Source organism: Gloeophyllum trabeum (genome assembly GCF_000344685.1).
Source record: "Gloeophyllum trabeum ATCC 11539 unplaced genomic scaffold GLOTRscaffold_00009, whole genome shotgun sequence".
NCBI classification, from domain to species: domain Eukaryota; kingdom Fungi; phylum Basidiomycota; class Agaricomycetes; order Gloeophyllales; family Gloeophyllaceae; genus Gloeophyllum; species Gloeophyllum trabeum.
This window is the reverse complement of record NW_006920418.1, coordinates 423,938-438,613: the sequence shown is the minus strand read 5'-3', so window position 1 is coordinate 438,613 and position 14,676 is coordinate 423,938. Positions and strand designations below refer to the sequence as shown.

At 54.4% G+C, this 14,676-nt stretch overlaps 6 protein-coding genes across 6 annotated transcripts in view; 4 read left to right on the top strand and 2 right to left on the bottom strand.

Moving 5' to 3' along the window:
* Positions 1–1,209: 1,209 nt before the first annotated feature.
* On the top strand, positions 1,210–1,791 carry GLOTRDRAFT_43780 (uncharacterized protein; the record flags this gene model as incomplete). Its single annotated transcript, XM_007868997.1, has 2 exons — positions 1,210–1,522; positions 1,622–1,791. 2 exons carry the CDS (start codon positions 1,210–1,212, stop codon positions 1,789–1,791), a joined length of 483 nt encoding a protein of 160 aa, XP_007867188.1.
* A 467-nt stretch (positions 1,792–2,258) lies between these two features.
* GLOTRDRAFT_130388 (uncharacterized protein) lies at positions 2,259–2,882 on the top strand (the record flags this gene model as incomplete). Its single annotated transcript, XM_007869164.1, has 1 exon — positions 2,259–2,882. The coding sequence occupies one exon, from the start codon at positions 2,259–2,261 to the stop codon at positions 2,880–2,882; it is 624 nt and encodes a 207-aa protein (XP_007867355.1).
* Positions 2,883–3,233: 351 nt separating this feature from the next.
* Positions 3,234–3,963, bottom strand: GLOTRDRAFT_130387 (uncharacterized protein; the record flags this gene model as incomplete). The annotated part of the gene is made up of 2 exons (XM_007869163.1): positions 3,234–3,461; positions 3,529–3,963. The coding sequence occupies 2 exons, from the start codon at positions 3,961–3,963 to the stop codon at positions 3,234–3,236; spliced, it is 663 nt and encodes a 220-aa protein (XP_007867354.1).
* Positions 3,964–5,051: 1,088 nt separating this feature from the next.
* Positions 5,052–8,739, top strand: GLOTRDRAFT_130386 (uncharacterized protein; the record flags this gene model as incomplete). Its single annotated transcript, XM_007869162.1, has 6 exons — positions 5,052–5,210; positions 5,262–5,305; positions 6,364–6,928; positions 6,994–7,947; positions 8,021–8,641; positions 8,707–8,739. 6 exons carry the CDS (start codon positions 5,052–5,054, stop codon positions 8,737–8,739), a joined length of 2,376 nt encoding a protein of 791 aa, XP_007867353.1.
* Positions 8,740–8,929: 190 nt separating this feature from the next.
* Positions 8,930–9,914, bottom strand: GLOTRDRAFT_77880 (Acireductone dioxygenase). The gene is made up of 4 exons (XM_007869161.1): positions 9,598–9,914; positions 9,476–9,540; positions 9,295–9,422; positions 8,930–9,235 (listed from the first exon to the last, which is right to left on the bottom strand). Exons 1-4 carry the CDS (start codon positions 9,855–9,857, stop codon positions 9,140–9,142), a joined length of 549 nt encoding a protein of 182 aa, XP_007867352.1. The 5' UTR covers positions 9,858–9,914; the 3' UTR covers positions 8,930–9,139.
* Positions 9,915–12,067: 2,153 nt separating this feature from the next.
* GLOTRDRAFT_116693 (FAD-binding domain-containing protein) overlaps positions 12,068–14,676 on the top strand; it is a gene marked incomplete at its 5' end in the record, with an annotated part of 4,627 nt that continues 2,018 nt past the window's right edge. Inside the window, 9 exons of the mRNA XM_007869160.1 lie at positions 12,068–12,239; positions 12,292–12,395; positions 12,456–12,491; positions 12,570–12,747; positions 12,846–12,976; positions 13,124–13,174; positions 13,238–13,363; positions 13,435–13,592; positions 14,450–14,453. Coding sequence (XP_007867351.1) covers positions 12,068–12,239; positions 12,292–12,395; positions 12,456–12,491; positions 12,570–12,747; positions 12,846–12,976; positions 13,124–13,174; positions 13,238–13,363; positions 13,435–13,592; positions 14,450–14,453 — 960 coding nt within the window. The remainder of the gene's footprint in view (positions 12,240–12,291; positions 12,396–12,455; positions 12,492–12,569; positions 12,748–12,845; positions 12,977–13,123; positions 13,175–13,237; positions 13,364–13,434; positions 13,593–14,449; positions 14,454–14,676) is intronic.

The window sequence follows — 14,676 nt, the reverse complement described above, 5'->3', positions numbered from 1 at the left end:
ACGGGACCTTGTGACCACACTAGACTCTGGCGACGATAGCGACGAGAGTGGTGCTCCTTGCACTGCCGTACCTCCGGCCGCTCTGGCGCTGATTGGCATCAAGCCTCTGGAGCCTATGTTGCCTGCGGCAGACGCATATAGTCTATCAAACAAGAGGTGGTATGTCCGTGCAGTCCTCCTCCTCGTCATATATCTGCAGACCGTCCATCATGTGACGTTCCGTGCGTGCGGCATCATGCTCTTCACGATCCGTGCTATCTTCCTCGGGAGCGAGGACGCGTCGTAGGAGAATAGAGCGTGTTTATTATGTAATTACGATTACAATTTTAATATAGAATAAGATTATACCCTATCCAGCAACTGAATACATGAGGAAGAGGAGAGATGACTACTCGTAGAAAGTAAAGATACTCACAGCTAGTCAAGGAACACATAGTACAGATTATCAGATGTAGCCAGAGCTAGTTATTGTGTCCACAAGTCGAGCTAGTTACAGCTAACCAATCTTAGATACACCATCGACTATTGCAGTTTGTGAGCCTCATGGCAAGCTGTACTACCCACGTGGTGAATTGATCTGAAAGACCGGATAATACTCGCGTAGAGCCCCTCCACTGACTAGACGATCGTTTCAGCGCTAGTCAGACCCTGACTAGATGAGCCTGCCTCGCAGTGAAGCCCCTCTGAGCGTCAGAAGTATACCAAAGGTATTTGCATTGGTCTTGAACCATTTTAGCACCCGTTTATATGTGTTCTGAGCGAGTACAACGAGGTAGGTGTCGAGACCCTCTCTACATCGCCCGCCGACCGCTGATGAAAGGCTTCAGCCACCGTCCGCTTAGTCAGCCTCGGGGATCTCGGCGACGACATTTGTGCCAGCCGTCCTATAGCGTTCTCCTCCTCTTGTTCGTTCTGTATCCGGTAATAAATTAAAAATAGATTTGTATTATATAACACTGCACGTGCGCCCTAGTAAAGGAGGAGCGAGAACGCTAAGGACGGATGGTTTAGGAGCCTGTGTCAGTGCCAGCGTGGAATCCGAATTAGTATCCGAATTCCAGGAGCTGATAATCACGTGATTTGACGCGCCGCTGTAATTATTAAATTAACGCGTCTGTGGCATTGTATAAATTAGGTAATTTCTGCGGTCAGTTCTCCGGCTAGCGCTGTCGTAAAAACACCATCGAATACGTCTTCATTCTCTCTGCTATGTCAGACACTATTGACCTGACGCGGTCTGATAATGACCAGGATGACGAGACGGTTGCTCAGCTATATGCAGCCATCGAGAGCGCCGCCGAGGAGCGTGTACGGGACCTCATGGTGACTCTCGCGTCGGACGTGCCAGCAGCTAGGCAGCTATTGCTACGCGCGCTGGTCCCTGAGAATGGGCAGAACATGGGGAACGAGAATAGGACTGGGAACGGGGTGGTTAGGAGGGCCGAAGTAAGGTGGGAGACATGCAAGAACTGCGGGGAAGAGTATGATGCCAACGAGGAGAGGGAATGTGTCTACCACCCTGGTAGGTTATGAATCTATGTTAATACTATTGATAGGCGTCTACCTACATTGATGACGGGTGCGCGTCGATGATTGGGCCGTCTGAACGTGAACTATGCAGCGTTCGTCGACTGGGACGAAGATGTGCACGGGGAGATGGATACAAAACGAAACCGAAGAGACTACCCGGAGAATTTTACTTGGACCTGTTGTAAGAGGGACGGCAGAAAAGACGGCTGCAGGGAGGACGTACATGCTGTCGGGGGAAGGAAGAAGGTTCGGCGGCATTGAAGCTGGGGCCGGTGTCATGCCACAAGCAGGCTGTCACATTACCCTCCAAACTATATGTTAGTAGGGAATTGATCCATTTTACTCCGCATCATGGGCTGATCAACTAGTTTGGGCGCTGATTCGCTGGGTCTACATTCATTCAGGACAATGCTGCTTACGCATGTCGGGCATATGAACATCTATATCAGGACTCGTCCGTGTGCCAGTGCATAGGTGTATATTTTATAAGTGTGTAATGACGTCGTAATAAGTTGGTTACGGCCCGCACGTTTCCTGCATCTGCGAGGGAGACGCGAGAATGGCGTCTACATAACCGCCCAAGTACTATAAGCGATCCTATGCAACCGTTGACAATCAGCAACTCGACGTTGCCAATCATGTATCCGTTCAGGTTAGCCTTCCGAACACCAATCCTCGTATGTTCTGCGTTATGTTCTGCGCGCATTAATTGCGAACACCCTAGCACGATGCTCCATGTCATCAATCGCATCGATGCACGCGTAACTCGTAGCTCCCGGAATCCTGTGACAGAAGAATTCCGCGTCATTTTCTTCCCCGACGAGCAGGACAGAGATAAGGTTTCCGATGAAAGCGTGCGGTCGCAAGCTATGCGACTTCTGGAAGATGAAACGAAGGCAAACAGCGGGGAGCTAACAGGGCAGGAGACGTTCGAGCAGTTCATGTCAGGCATCGACGCCACGCGGGCCGCGAACCGCGCGTCGCGGGAGAAAGCGTTCCTACACTGGCAGATGCAGAACGCTCAGGACATCGAGTACATCATAAATCGACAGGGCCGGAACGAGCTGTTCGACGAGCGGATGACCCTGTACGAGAACATCGTCAAGCAACAGCTCTCTGTGCAGGATGCTCGGTCCTCTGGGTACCTCGCCATGATGATGACTGCCATGGACAAGGCGGACCGGATGCAGGTGGATGCCTCTTCCCATATGAAGGAGCACATCCGCGAGATGTTTGTTACGGCTATTCGCCCTCGCGTGGAGCAGGCCGACCAAATCTTCGTACAGACATGCAGGAATGGCGGCGGAGGCTACAAGCGTTCCTTAGAGATGTGCGGGGATATGAGGCTGTAACACTGTTGACGAGCGCGCGGGAAATACCGCCTCTTTCGTTCAAGCAGCATCACAATGCTTCATGGCCAGGGACATCGCATCCGAGTCCGCCGAGCCTAGAGACGTCGCCCGTAGACCCACAACAAGATGATATCTGGGACGCTCTCGAACATATTTCTGAAGGGAGTCCCTCTATCAAGGAGCCTGAACCAAGTCTGGATGAACTTAATTGGGGTACCGTGGGCAACGACAAGGAGACGCCGCCCCGCCCACCCCAGCTGTCTGCTGCAGCGCTGGTTCCGACGTCCCAGAAGCAAGGTGTAACTTCCCAAGTTCCTCCTACTCATGACCTCTCTTCCCTCAACCAAATCTTCAGGGAAAGCGAGCGCCAGCCCAAGAGAAATTTCTGAAGGCTGAGTCCACCCGAGAGGAGCGTTGGAAATTGGCAGAGGAACGGCGGAAGTGCTGCCAGCGTCTTCGCATCTTATGCTCCTTCCGAGTGGCATGAGTTCCGTCGACCGGCGGGGCTGCCATATCTCCTCCCTCAGGTATTGGGCGCGACTGAAAGAGGTAAGTGGCAGCGAAGATGGTCTCGACGCCCTTGACCGATCACCTTGTCAGCATCGGTTCTCCTTATGTGATTGTCACTATTCACGCTGCGACTTACCACTCCAGCTGTAGGCTCGGCTGGCTCTTGTGATTCTTCGGATGAAATACTTGCCAACGGCGATAGCGAGGACGGTGTCACCTGACTCCGTTCCGGTAGTAAGTTCCACTCGAATCTCGGCCATCCTGAAGTTGGTATAACTTCCGGTGGTGAGGGCCGCTCAGGAATCGGGATAGGTTTAAGGATAGGTTTAGGTCCCGTTGGTAAGCACCGCTCGTCCTCCACCCAGTCACTATATTCCAACAGTGAATTGGAAGGATCTGCTTGTTTCTTCCGCTTCTCTTCCACCCATGCCTCATATGCCTTGACAATATTGTCGACCATAGCTTTTGCCATCCCCGCCAGGTCTCCGTTAAGGCGCCGCGCGGACGAATATTCAGAATCTGTCCGCGGATCCCACATCTTGAAGAGAGTCTGCCAGCCGTGTAGAGCCATATCAAAATCCGCCTGTCTTTTCCGCTTTCTCCATGCCTTTTGGATTCCCGGCCCTGGAAGGAAGAGTTGTGGGACGACCTCTGCTTTTCCAGTTCACGCTTTATCCTCTGGAATACCTCGTTGAATGCGGTCTCCCTGTCATCTACCTGTTCCTTGTTTGAGGAAGCGCAACGTGGTCGAGAAACTCAGATCACCACGAGCGCGAAGAGGCGCCAGCAGGAGTTTAACCTCGCAGAACGCGAACGGCGGGACCGGTTCTCTGAAGACCAACGACGCCGGCGGGAAGCATGGCACGCACTACAATCGTTCCACGAAGCAAGTTCCGCTCGTGACCGACAGACGTGGCAACGCAAGTTCCTGCAGTCGGAAGAGCAGCGGGCCGAAGCATTACGGTTGGCGCAGGCTTGTTGGAAGACCAGCTTTTCTTCGCTCCTCGCCTGCCGAAATTTGGGCTGCGCCGAAATGCAGAAACGCCGTGAGCAGAAGCTTTCCGCCGGAGTCGCGGACGAGCAGGTCATGTATCGAGCCTGGGAGCAAACTATGCTTGTGTGTATCGCAGGATGGGGAACCAACGTGTCTCAGAGACTTGACCAGGATAGGCGGGAACGAGCAGAGGAATTTGAAGCCCGCATCAGTCATTAGTGAGTCCTGGAAGAGAGGGTTCAAATTATATCATATTAGTTTCGATTATTATGGTTATTATCATTCTGTAAAATCAGACAAGATTGAGGGAATAATTAACTAGGGAGGGTTTTCCTGATGTCACGATCAACGAGTCCAAAGAGGGATTTTAGTGACAGGTGGTTGATCGAGGACCTCAGCAATATCCTTGCTCTTGTATACGTTACCCAGCCACTCCCGCTGCCAGAAAGCGGGCATACAAAACTAGTCAGTACAGTATTGCTCATTATCCTCTGCCAGTGAGGGACGCACCGCTGGGAATCACTCATCCGAAATGTGACATGCATAGGTGCTGGCAGTGTCTGTTCGAAAAGGCGCAAATTTACCGAGAAGCCCGATTCGCGCAAGATCTCGGGAACTTGAAGGCTTCAGCAAGTTTCGCGGGGCTCGAGCGACTCGATTCTCGGATGCCCAGCAGAATCGGCGAGGAGCGCGGCGCGCTCTACGGCTCTCGCAGGGAATTCGTCTGGGCACGCAACGAGCGGACACTGCAGCCGGAATTCGCATGCTTGGAAGAGCAGCGGGCACAAGGGTTTGAGATGACACAGGCGAATCAGGAGACGAAGGTTTCCTGGTTCTTAGACCGCCAGCATTTAAGCTACACTAAGTCGTAGCAGGAACGCAAGGGCTGCATCTGCAGTAACGTCGCTGAGGACGAAGGGTGATATCGAGAGTGTGAGCCAGGGATGCTCATGTTTGTCGTAGACTTGAAGTAGAGTGGCAGCTGGATGAAGACTCGGACGGGTAGTGAATGGCACGGGTATACCCCCGGGCGTCCGAGGGCATACCTGTACCCGTACCCGCGCTCAACCCGTGTCGACGGGTCGGGTACGGGTAGGTAGGGGTTGGGTCACGGGTTTCGGTTTCAAAACTGTGTTTGCTCGTGCGCCCGTACCTGTCAGTACCCATACCCGCGACCCGCACGGGTTCTTCGAACCCATGCTTTTTCACTAGACGGGCGTCAGAGCTTACACGAGCTCGAGGGGCATGTCGCCAAGCTGAGTGCTCGCCAATGAGGAGACGGCGTGCGGTGCCCTCGACTCACTGGTCTTCCATGTCAGATCTGTGCTTGGAAACTAAAAGTAGATTGTATTGATAACCCTCATCGAGCGCTCCTGTGGCAAACACGTGGCATTTTGGGAGAGGGGGGGCGCTGAAGCAGTACTCGCTGGATCGCATGGAGGAAATGGATATCCTGTGAAACAGCAGAGACTGAACTAGAGAAGTCGCTTGGAGGTACTGCAAGACGGATGGCACGGCAGAGACGATGGTTTCACGTAAGACGCCGCCCTAGATAGAAAAGATCGAAACGCCGGTGAGACTGAGTGTGAGAGCGACACTGACCTGGCACGGCTGGAGGGGAATCGGTCTATTCTGAGATGGTCCCCGTATGTAGCATTGTTTGATTAATTGTTCAGAGACTACATACCTATTTCGTCAAGTCTGCATTTAGCCATACTGCAACGCCGGCTCTACTGTTGAAACCATGAACGTATCTCTGGACTCGGAATATGGGCGTCTATCGGATTTCATCTCAGATAAATTGAACATGGGGAACACAACACCCGTCGCCGCTTGACCTCCAAGTTGGATGCTTGGCTTGCCACAGATATCGATCAATCACGAGGCTTTGGTATGCACCGCCTACTGTGAGTGCCAGCTCGATATTATTCATAAATCCCGGGACCAACATACACCACTGACGACTCACGACTCCAGTGTACCGAAGAGCAGACCTCTCCCCGTGCCAGCGAGAAATGAAGAGGCCAGACGGCCTGCGTCACGAGAAGCATTCCTCCGGGACCAGGAGAACAGAGATAAATGTTTCAAAGAAAGTATGCGGCAGCATGCCCTGCGATTCTTGGAAGATTCATCAAAGGCCGATTCCGCGGAGGTTGCCAGGCAGGGAAAGTTTATGCTTGACTTCGAAAATACCTGGGTTATGAAACTCGGGTACTATGATAAGGCATTTCAACGAATGCAAGGCTCTCAGGAACGCAAATACCTCCATAGCAGGCAGAGGAGGGACGGGGTGTTTGATAAGAGTGTGTCCATCTGGGAAACAGTCATTGGGCAGCAGCTCTCCACTCAGAAGGCTCGGTCTGCTTCGTTTCTCGCCTCATGGGAGACGGTGGGCAATATGATCCAAGAAATGCATATGCAAACCTTCTCTCATTGGAAGAGGCGACTGGAAGAGGTGTTTGATACAGTTGTCCAGCCTTTAGTGCGGAATTATGATGAAATCTGCAAAGCTGACATGCAGGAATGGGCCACAAGGATACAAGTGAGTGAGACAAGGATATGAGAGTATAAACCCACTGACAAGTATGAATGAATAACCTCTGGCAGATGGCTGAGTCTTCCCAGAGCATCAACCACCCTGTAGTGATGGAGCCTCTAACACACCAGGAATATTATGAGCATATTCCAGTTCCAAACTGGAACTATGAGCAGAAATCATCACCCACAATGGACCCCTACAGCTTGACTATGCCAGACAGTGAGCCATTGTCACCAGCATCAACTTCAGCTGCAGCTGGGGTTCCGAAGAAGGGCAAAGAGTCCAGCCTTTTACCATCTGTACCCCCTGCTCCTCCAATTCAAATGCCACAAAATAAACATCTACTCACTCCAGCCTCTCATAAAACCAAGATCAGCAAGAAGGCCCCCATTGACTCCTTATCCCTCAAAAAAGAATTTCAGCAATACCAAGATTGGAACCAAGAGGAATTCGTCAAGGCTGAGGATTCCCGTGATGAAGGCTGGAAGCATGCAGAAAGACGGAGGAATGAAGGAGAAACTCACAGGGCAGTGGTGTTTGGTGAGGTGTTCAACAAGATGAAGGAGGAGCTCGACAGGCAGAGGTCCTTCTACCACAATTCTTTCCAGGGCCTTGAAACAGAAAGGAACACAGAAGATAAGACAAGACAAGCATATTTTGCAGCGGAATTGCGCAGCTGGAGCCACATCTTCAGAGTAATGGAGTCCCGAAGAGATTCTGAGTACTCTGTCTTGTGCAGACTTCACCAGGACCTCTTGGCGAGAATCAGAACCATGGTCAGTGATATGATGAAGGCATTTGAAGAATGGGTAAAGGCAAGGCTTGAAAGGCAAAAGGGTGCTTTCAGAATGTTTTTACCTACAGAGGAGTCACCGATGCCTGGGATGATGCCTGGCTTGGATGGTGACCCGGGATGGTTCCCACATGCACAGCCACACACAGTGAGCACAGGCTCTGCGGCGCCATCACTGCCGAAGAAGGTACCCGAGCACCCTATACAATACGAGCATACATCCGGAGTGGTAAGTCACACTGGCAACAACATAGCGCGAAATTATTATGGCCCATGAAGCTGACTATAGGTGATGGCTCCAGGGCATTAGAAACATCTTCGCTCCTGTGCATATCCATAGGCCCCTTGAAATACCGCGGAGCGGCGATATGGCATTTTTTCATGACAGTCCTTCCGCTGAGGAGAAGCACGAGACCTACAGTCGCTTCCAGCGACTTTTTGAAGACGCGCAACGTCGTCGAGAAATCCAGTTCGCCACGAGCTCAAGGGGGCGTCGCCGAGAGTTCGAGCTCGCCGAAGCCGAGCGACGGGACTGGTTCTCTCGGGGCCAACGGGAACGCAGGGAGGCGCAGCGTAGACTACAGACCACCCAAGAAATATGTTTCACCCACGACCAGCAAGCACGGCGTCTTGGGTTCATCACCTCAGAGGAGAGGCGGACTAGGAAGTTCGAAGCAGCGCAGGCCCGTCGAGATGCAGCCTTCTTTTCGTATATTGCCCGACAGCAATCTGATTACAAGAAAACGCAAAAAGACCGTGAAGAGATGCTTATGCAGGAAGTTGGGACACAACAAACCCAGTATCAGGCTTGGGAAACCCATGTGCTTCTGTTCATCGCGGACTGGGGAGCACGCTTGTCCAAGAGTCTGGAGACGGATAGGCAGGATCGGGTGAGGGCAGTCGAAGGGCATATCTCTAAGCTGGTACGTGTGCCGGTGAACTCGGGGAAAGACCTTGCAATCCAAATAATTCGCGCGTGCCTTCACAGTCCTCTCATGCAGCTGCACATGGGACAGAATAGCGGAAGGATGAGACTTGCCAGAGAAGTGGCAGTGGCTGAATCACGAGTTCTGAGGTACGACGAAGGGCTCACATTCTGATCCGAGTCGTCCACCTCCCAGCTTAGGTTTTAACCTCGTGCTGAGATGGGCATTAACGGCGTGATGGATTCGCGGCGGGGAGGTCATGGTTTCAATACTCTCACGGGTCGATTTGTGGGGATAGCTATTGGGAAACATTGAGATTCGGAAAGACGAGCATAGATACACCTCCGATAACGTCAGATAGATTTCGACTCGCCGAAGATCACAGCACCGAAACATCGTCTCTCATCTGATCTCTTCGCCTTCCCTCATCTTCCCTCTATGCACGGACCTCTTTGAACGCCCACATACTAACCGCCAGTGCTCGCGCACCGCTATTCATGCGCCGACGCCGATGGCGCGGAGGTACTCGCCCCTGATGGGGTTCGCGTCCGTCTCGTGTCCGCGGTTGTACGGCGTCCACTTGGGCTCGTCCTGCCGCGGCAACGCTTCGGTGAGCAAGACGAACCCTTGAATGAGGTGAGTGCGCGCACCTTGAACAAGCGCATCGCGCGGATGCGGTCGGCCTCGTCGAGCGTGAAGCGGTGGTAGATGCCGGCGGGAAGGACGATCATGTCGCCCGGGTGCATCGCGATGCGGATCCAGTTGTCCGTCGGGTGCTCTGGCCGGGTCGCGTGAGCGGGGATCAGGCCTGGTTGCGACGAGGGCACGCACCGCGCACGTCGAAGAAGCCGCTGCCGGCGAGGATGTACCGGATCTCCTCGTCCTCGTGCATATGCCTGTCCACGCCGCCGTCAACACCCCGCGCCCGCCGCACGCAACACGGGACCACTCACTCCTCGAAGAACATCTTGATCTTGCTCTCGTACGCCGCGCCCAGCCCCTGCCTGCTCACATCGATCACATCGCGGTTCTTGTAGTCCCTCTCCCTCGCGATCCTATCCACGGCTTCCTCGTCGGGCTCGCCGCTGGGCGAGACGGGGATGGACCAGTAGTGCACGCCGAGCGCGGAGAGCTTTTCGAGGAGGACGCTCTTGCCCGAGTCGTGCGGGAGGCGCTGGTCGCCGGGGACGTTGTCGAAGTAGTATGCGCGCATCGTCTGCGGTGGTGAGGAGAGAATCGAGGGTGGATTAGTTACATGGGAGGACGCGGAGCGGGATGGGGAAAGATCTGGAGAGATCTGCGATGGCGCCATCACTGATTCTGATGGCTTGCGAAAACTCACGACTTGATTGGCTCAGGGGTCACGTGTGGGGCGCGTCGCTAATTAACGCGTCGGTGGCGCAGAGATATATCTCGAAAATTATTACCAAGTACACGCTTATTTACGCGGACTCTTTCCACCACATGAGGTCAATACCAGTACCATTGTTCGCGAGACTCGACTCTTTGCTTGCGCTTCGTATTCCTTCCGTACGTACTATTATAAGGAGGCCCCTTTCCCGCGCTCTCGTACTGCGCCCGTTAGGTTGAGGTACTCTGGATGTGCGCGTGTCGTACGATGGGAGTGTACGTCTGGGCCGCATCAGGGTCGGGTCGATGCTCGGTGCTTGGTGTCCGGTCTCAGCGCTGGTGGGACAGACAATCTGGAGTTACCATGCAGGACGACAAGTGTGCGGCGTCGGTGGGGCACCGGTTCTCCAGCACGCACCGACGCGGCCGCCGGAAAGGCACCACGTACGACTATGCGTGCGTCTCCTGCCGTCGTGCATGCTCAGCGGGTTCAAACGCCAGGCGGGGCTCGCAGGGTTCCCTGGTCCCGCGCGAGGCGTCTTCTCGACTTTCGTGGGGTACGTGTGCGGCCGAGCGCGCGGAGTATGCGCTCGTAGTTACGATCGCACTGATCATGACACCCCGCTTCGCTCCTCGACTCGCTCAGTGAGAATGCAGTGCGGCAACGCTTCCTCGACCTTGCCCACCCGGTGTTGTCGTACTGGGGCCCGGCGTCGCGTCGTCTCGTTCCTTCCTGCCCTCGCTCCTGCCCCCGAAACCTCTGTTGCTCGTGAGATCTGTCAGTGTACACCAGGCCATGGCGTCAATGTCACCCCCCGCTTCTACTTATAGTTGCGAATGACACTGTGCACGAGCACAGCTGCTATCACATGCTTACACCCAAGCCTTCCCGCGTTCCCTTTGCGTTCGTGAGAGGATGGGTGATGCGATAGGATAGATGATCTGCGAGTGAGATATTCTCGCTACGAGGAGATAGGTCACCGCTGGCCATTGTATACTGCGACGCACCGTGCTTGGAGCCAGACGCGAGACGGTGGTATTAGACACTGGCAGGCACGAGCCCACTTCGGATCCCCGGGGCCGCTACTGTATGGTGGCGGTGATAAACAGGCTGGTGTGTCCTATTTGCATCCTATTTGCGTATACGTACTTGCCTCTGACAGGGATGCGTGCTGCCTTATTTCGTATCGACCCTGAGACTGACTCCAGAGAACGTTGGTCGCCGGTCAGGAATCACTGTCATCTGTGCGCCGCGCGTTTCCCAAGCCCGCATAAGAAAGTGCAATCCTCCCTACAAAGTTAAGGACGCGAGTCGCTATAAATGGAAGGTCGAGGCACTGTGCGGTAACCCCGCAGCGTCGCGAGGGTACTTCGTCTGAAGTCGGGGCGACTCGCTTCGGAATGGGAGTCCTAAGGCGGTGAGGAGGTTGTGTACTCACTGCAATTCATTCGTACACCGGTAACACCACCTCCCATGATCATGAGAAGTTGAATGGTTTTGTATATCAGTACACATGTAGTTTTAACTTTTTGAAACTGAACCCCAAAGTATAATACCAAGTAAAGGCTTTGTGTATAGATTGGCCCTTATCTGGACTCAAAGTGCCACAATGTCATCTATCGGCGCCATGGAATGACTGCATTATGAGACAGAACACAATAAAATTTCCAAGTTGCATTACAGAGTGAAGACAATTAGAAAGGCATACATCATCACAAGTCTAAAATATTGTCCGTGGCCGGGATTGAACCTCGAGCTCAAATCACCACATCTGAAGTAACCCACCACATTAACCGCTGCACTAGCGAGATGCTGGAAATATTCAATGCTGAGATAATATGATAGTCGGGCGACCGTCTGGGTGCATCCGCTGCAATGGCTCCGCGTCCACTTTGCGAGCCGCTGCGCGACTCGCTTACATAATCTGCGTCCTCAACTTTGTAGGGAGGATTGCATTTCGTGCCCGCATATAAGACAGATGCGCGTCTGCTTTGGGGCGTCAGGCTTATGGTTGTGGACCGATCCATATAAGCTAAAGACCGGTGGTTTGCTCACAGGGCGCCAGACTCGATATGCGGACCTACCTCGAGCGCGTCGTGCTATGCTACGCGGCCCTCTCTTCGTATGGCAGCGCTTCCAAGATAGAGCGCGATGGAGGTGTGCACCCCAGGGCGGGTGTTTCGTCCTCCGTATGCTCCCAGATCAGCGCGGCGCTCTCGTCGGCATCGGATGTCTATTACTCTGGTACGCATACGAGCACCGGCCTGTGGTGCTTGAGCTCACACTCAACGCACAGGCTCGACCAACTACTCGGCAGACAACTCCCACTTCTTCTCGTCCAGCGCGCTGGCCTCCGCATGCACCGTCGAACCCGGGACTGCGTCCGACGTCGGTAAGATCGTAAGCGCCCTTCCTCCCCTCCCTCCCGGCCGTTCCGTGCCCAACTGCGTTCTCCGGCAGCTCCTGATCCTCGGCGCGACGAACACGCCCTTTGCCGTACGCCCCCCTTCCTCCCATCCACTCACCCGGGGTCCTCTACTCACACGGAAACCCGCCTGTCCTCCCCCGGCGCAGGTCAAAGCCGGCGGGCACTCCACGAACCCCGACTTCTCCTCCACCCCCGGCGTGCTGCTCGCCACGCGCCGCTTCGCCACCGTGGCCTACCACGCCTCCACGTCCACCGCGGACGTCGGCGCGGGACTGGTGTGGGACGCCGTCTACGCGGCGCTGCAGCCGCACGGCGTCGGCGCGGGTGTCGGGGATCGGCGTTGCGGGGTTCGCTCTGGGCGGAGGTGCGCTGGCCAGTGTACTCGTGGAGGATCGAGGAACCTTATGGGGTGGGTGGTCAAGGGTACTCGTGGCTGACGGGCCAGTATGGGCTGGCGGTGGATAACGTCGTCGGGTACGAGCTCGTTCTGCCGGACGGACGCGTGTTGGACGTCGCGGAGGAGTCGTACCCGGATTTGATGTTTGCGCTGAGGGTGCGTACGCCCAACACAGTTTCGTGGAATGGTGTCAGTGTCCGTGCTCATGACTCGGACACCGCGTTGCGCGCAGGGCGGGTACAACAACTTCGTGCGTATCACCTACTATCGATATCTGGTGTTGAGTGCGTTGGTACATGACAGGGCGTCGTCACCCGCTTCACGCTGAAGACCTACCCGATGGGTCAGATCTGGGTCAGTCAGTCAGTCGTCAGTTAAACTTCAACTCATCTGAACGTTGAACCCCTTTCTATACAGGGCGGGGTGCTGACCTACGCGGCGGACACCTTCCCCCAGCTAGCCCAGGTCGTCGCCGACTTTTCGGCGAGCAATACCGACCCGAAGGCGCAAATTATCACGACGTACTACTACGCCGAGGGCTCCGTGCGTCTCCTCTCCCTCTCCCTCCCCTGTGCTCTACGACCGCTGAGTGAACTTCGCTGCTCAATCTGCAGGCGGCGGCCTCGCAAATCCTGTTCTACGACGCCCCGACACCACCACCGGGGGTACTCGACGCGTTCCTGGCGCTCCCGTCTCTCGCGCGGGAGCTGGGCACGATGGATCTCCTGGATTTTATCCGGCTGCCGCCGTCGAACGGCACCGCCGACGTCAGGTATGTTGGGTGCGCTCAGGCTGCCGGCAGTGCGCGCCCACTGGTAATCCGCCGTGTCACGCAGGGGCGCCTACCACAGGACCCCTGAAAATACCGATAGATGCCGGAGCCAGTCCGGACAAAAAAAGCGCTTCGGGCGAGGGACGCCGGAGCCAGTCCGGACGTAAGTAGGGGTCTCAGCCGACCAACCCGGTTTTTTAGTCCGGACACCAACGGCACCCCAGCAGTGAGGCCGGTTGTAGTCCGGACATGGTCAGCAGCCCGCCACTTCGTCGCGACTATACATTATCATTACCCGGTATGGTATTTCTCACCGAATAAGGATAGACATGCCTCCCCTGTAGTCGTGAACCCTCGGGTACCCCTTATTTGCACGGAATTATACAGTTTGTAGTATCACGCTGAAATCCGGAGGCACACATGGAAGACACAGCTGGGTGCCGGATGCCTCCATAATCGCGGCCGTATCGTATCTCGCCGTTAAGGGCTACGAAGCCATGAACGGGCGGGTATTTCGCGCTGTCTCTCAGACCCTGGCAATGCTCAATGCCTGCCGAATCACTCATTTGCCTGCCACGTCTTTTCTTTGCATGCTGGAGATCTCAAGCCTGAAGGCTCTTCCGTTGTCTATTGGATTTTCTACCTCAGACTATGCACATTTCAGATTTTCATACATACACCCTTGTATCTACAGTCGACTCTGTCTTAACCCATACCTGTCATAACCCATAACCTGTAATAACCCATAGGTTTTTGGCTTCCACCGACATGGTAGATAGTAAAAACCCATAAGTCTGCCGTATCCCATAACCCATAGCTTTCTGAAGGGTCATAACCCATAAAACAACCTATATTAGGAAGGTACAGGTCTTCCTTCTCACGAGAATCTGGACCATCTGAACCCTTAATTTTTGGTTCTCGTGGTATTTCAGAAGATAACCCATACCAGACTCAAGATTCCGTATCTAAACGGTGTCATAAACGACGTCCGGCCTATACCGGATAGGCTGTCTGTCACGTGTACTAGGTAGTCACACAATGTCACACATTCTGGTAACCCATAGTCTGCAGAAACCCATAACTT

Coding starts and splice junctions, on each gene's coding strand:
- GLOTRDRAFT_77880 (XM_007869161.1), bottom strand. CDS start 9,857: ATGCGCGCATACTACTTCGACAACGTCCCCGGCGACCAGCGCCTCCCG. Junction 9,541..9,597: donor ATCAAGATGTTCTTCGAGGA/GTGAGTGGTCCC, acceptor CGGCGTGGACAG/GCATATGCACGAGGACGAGG. Junction 9,423..9,475: donor CGGCTTCTTCGACGTGCGCG/GTGCGTGCCCTC, acceptor CGACCCGGCCAG/AGCACCCGACGGACAACTGG.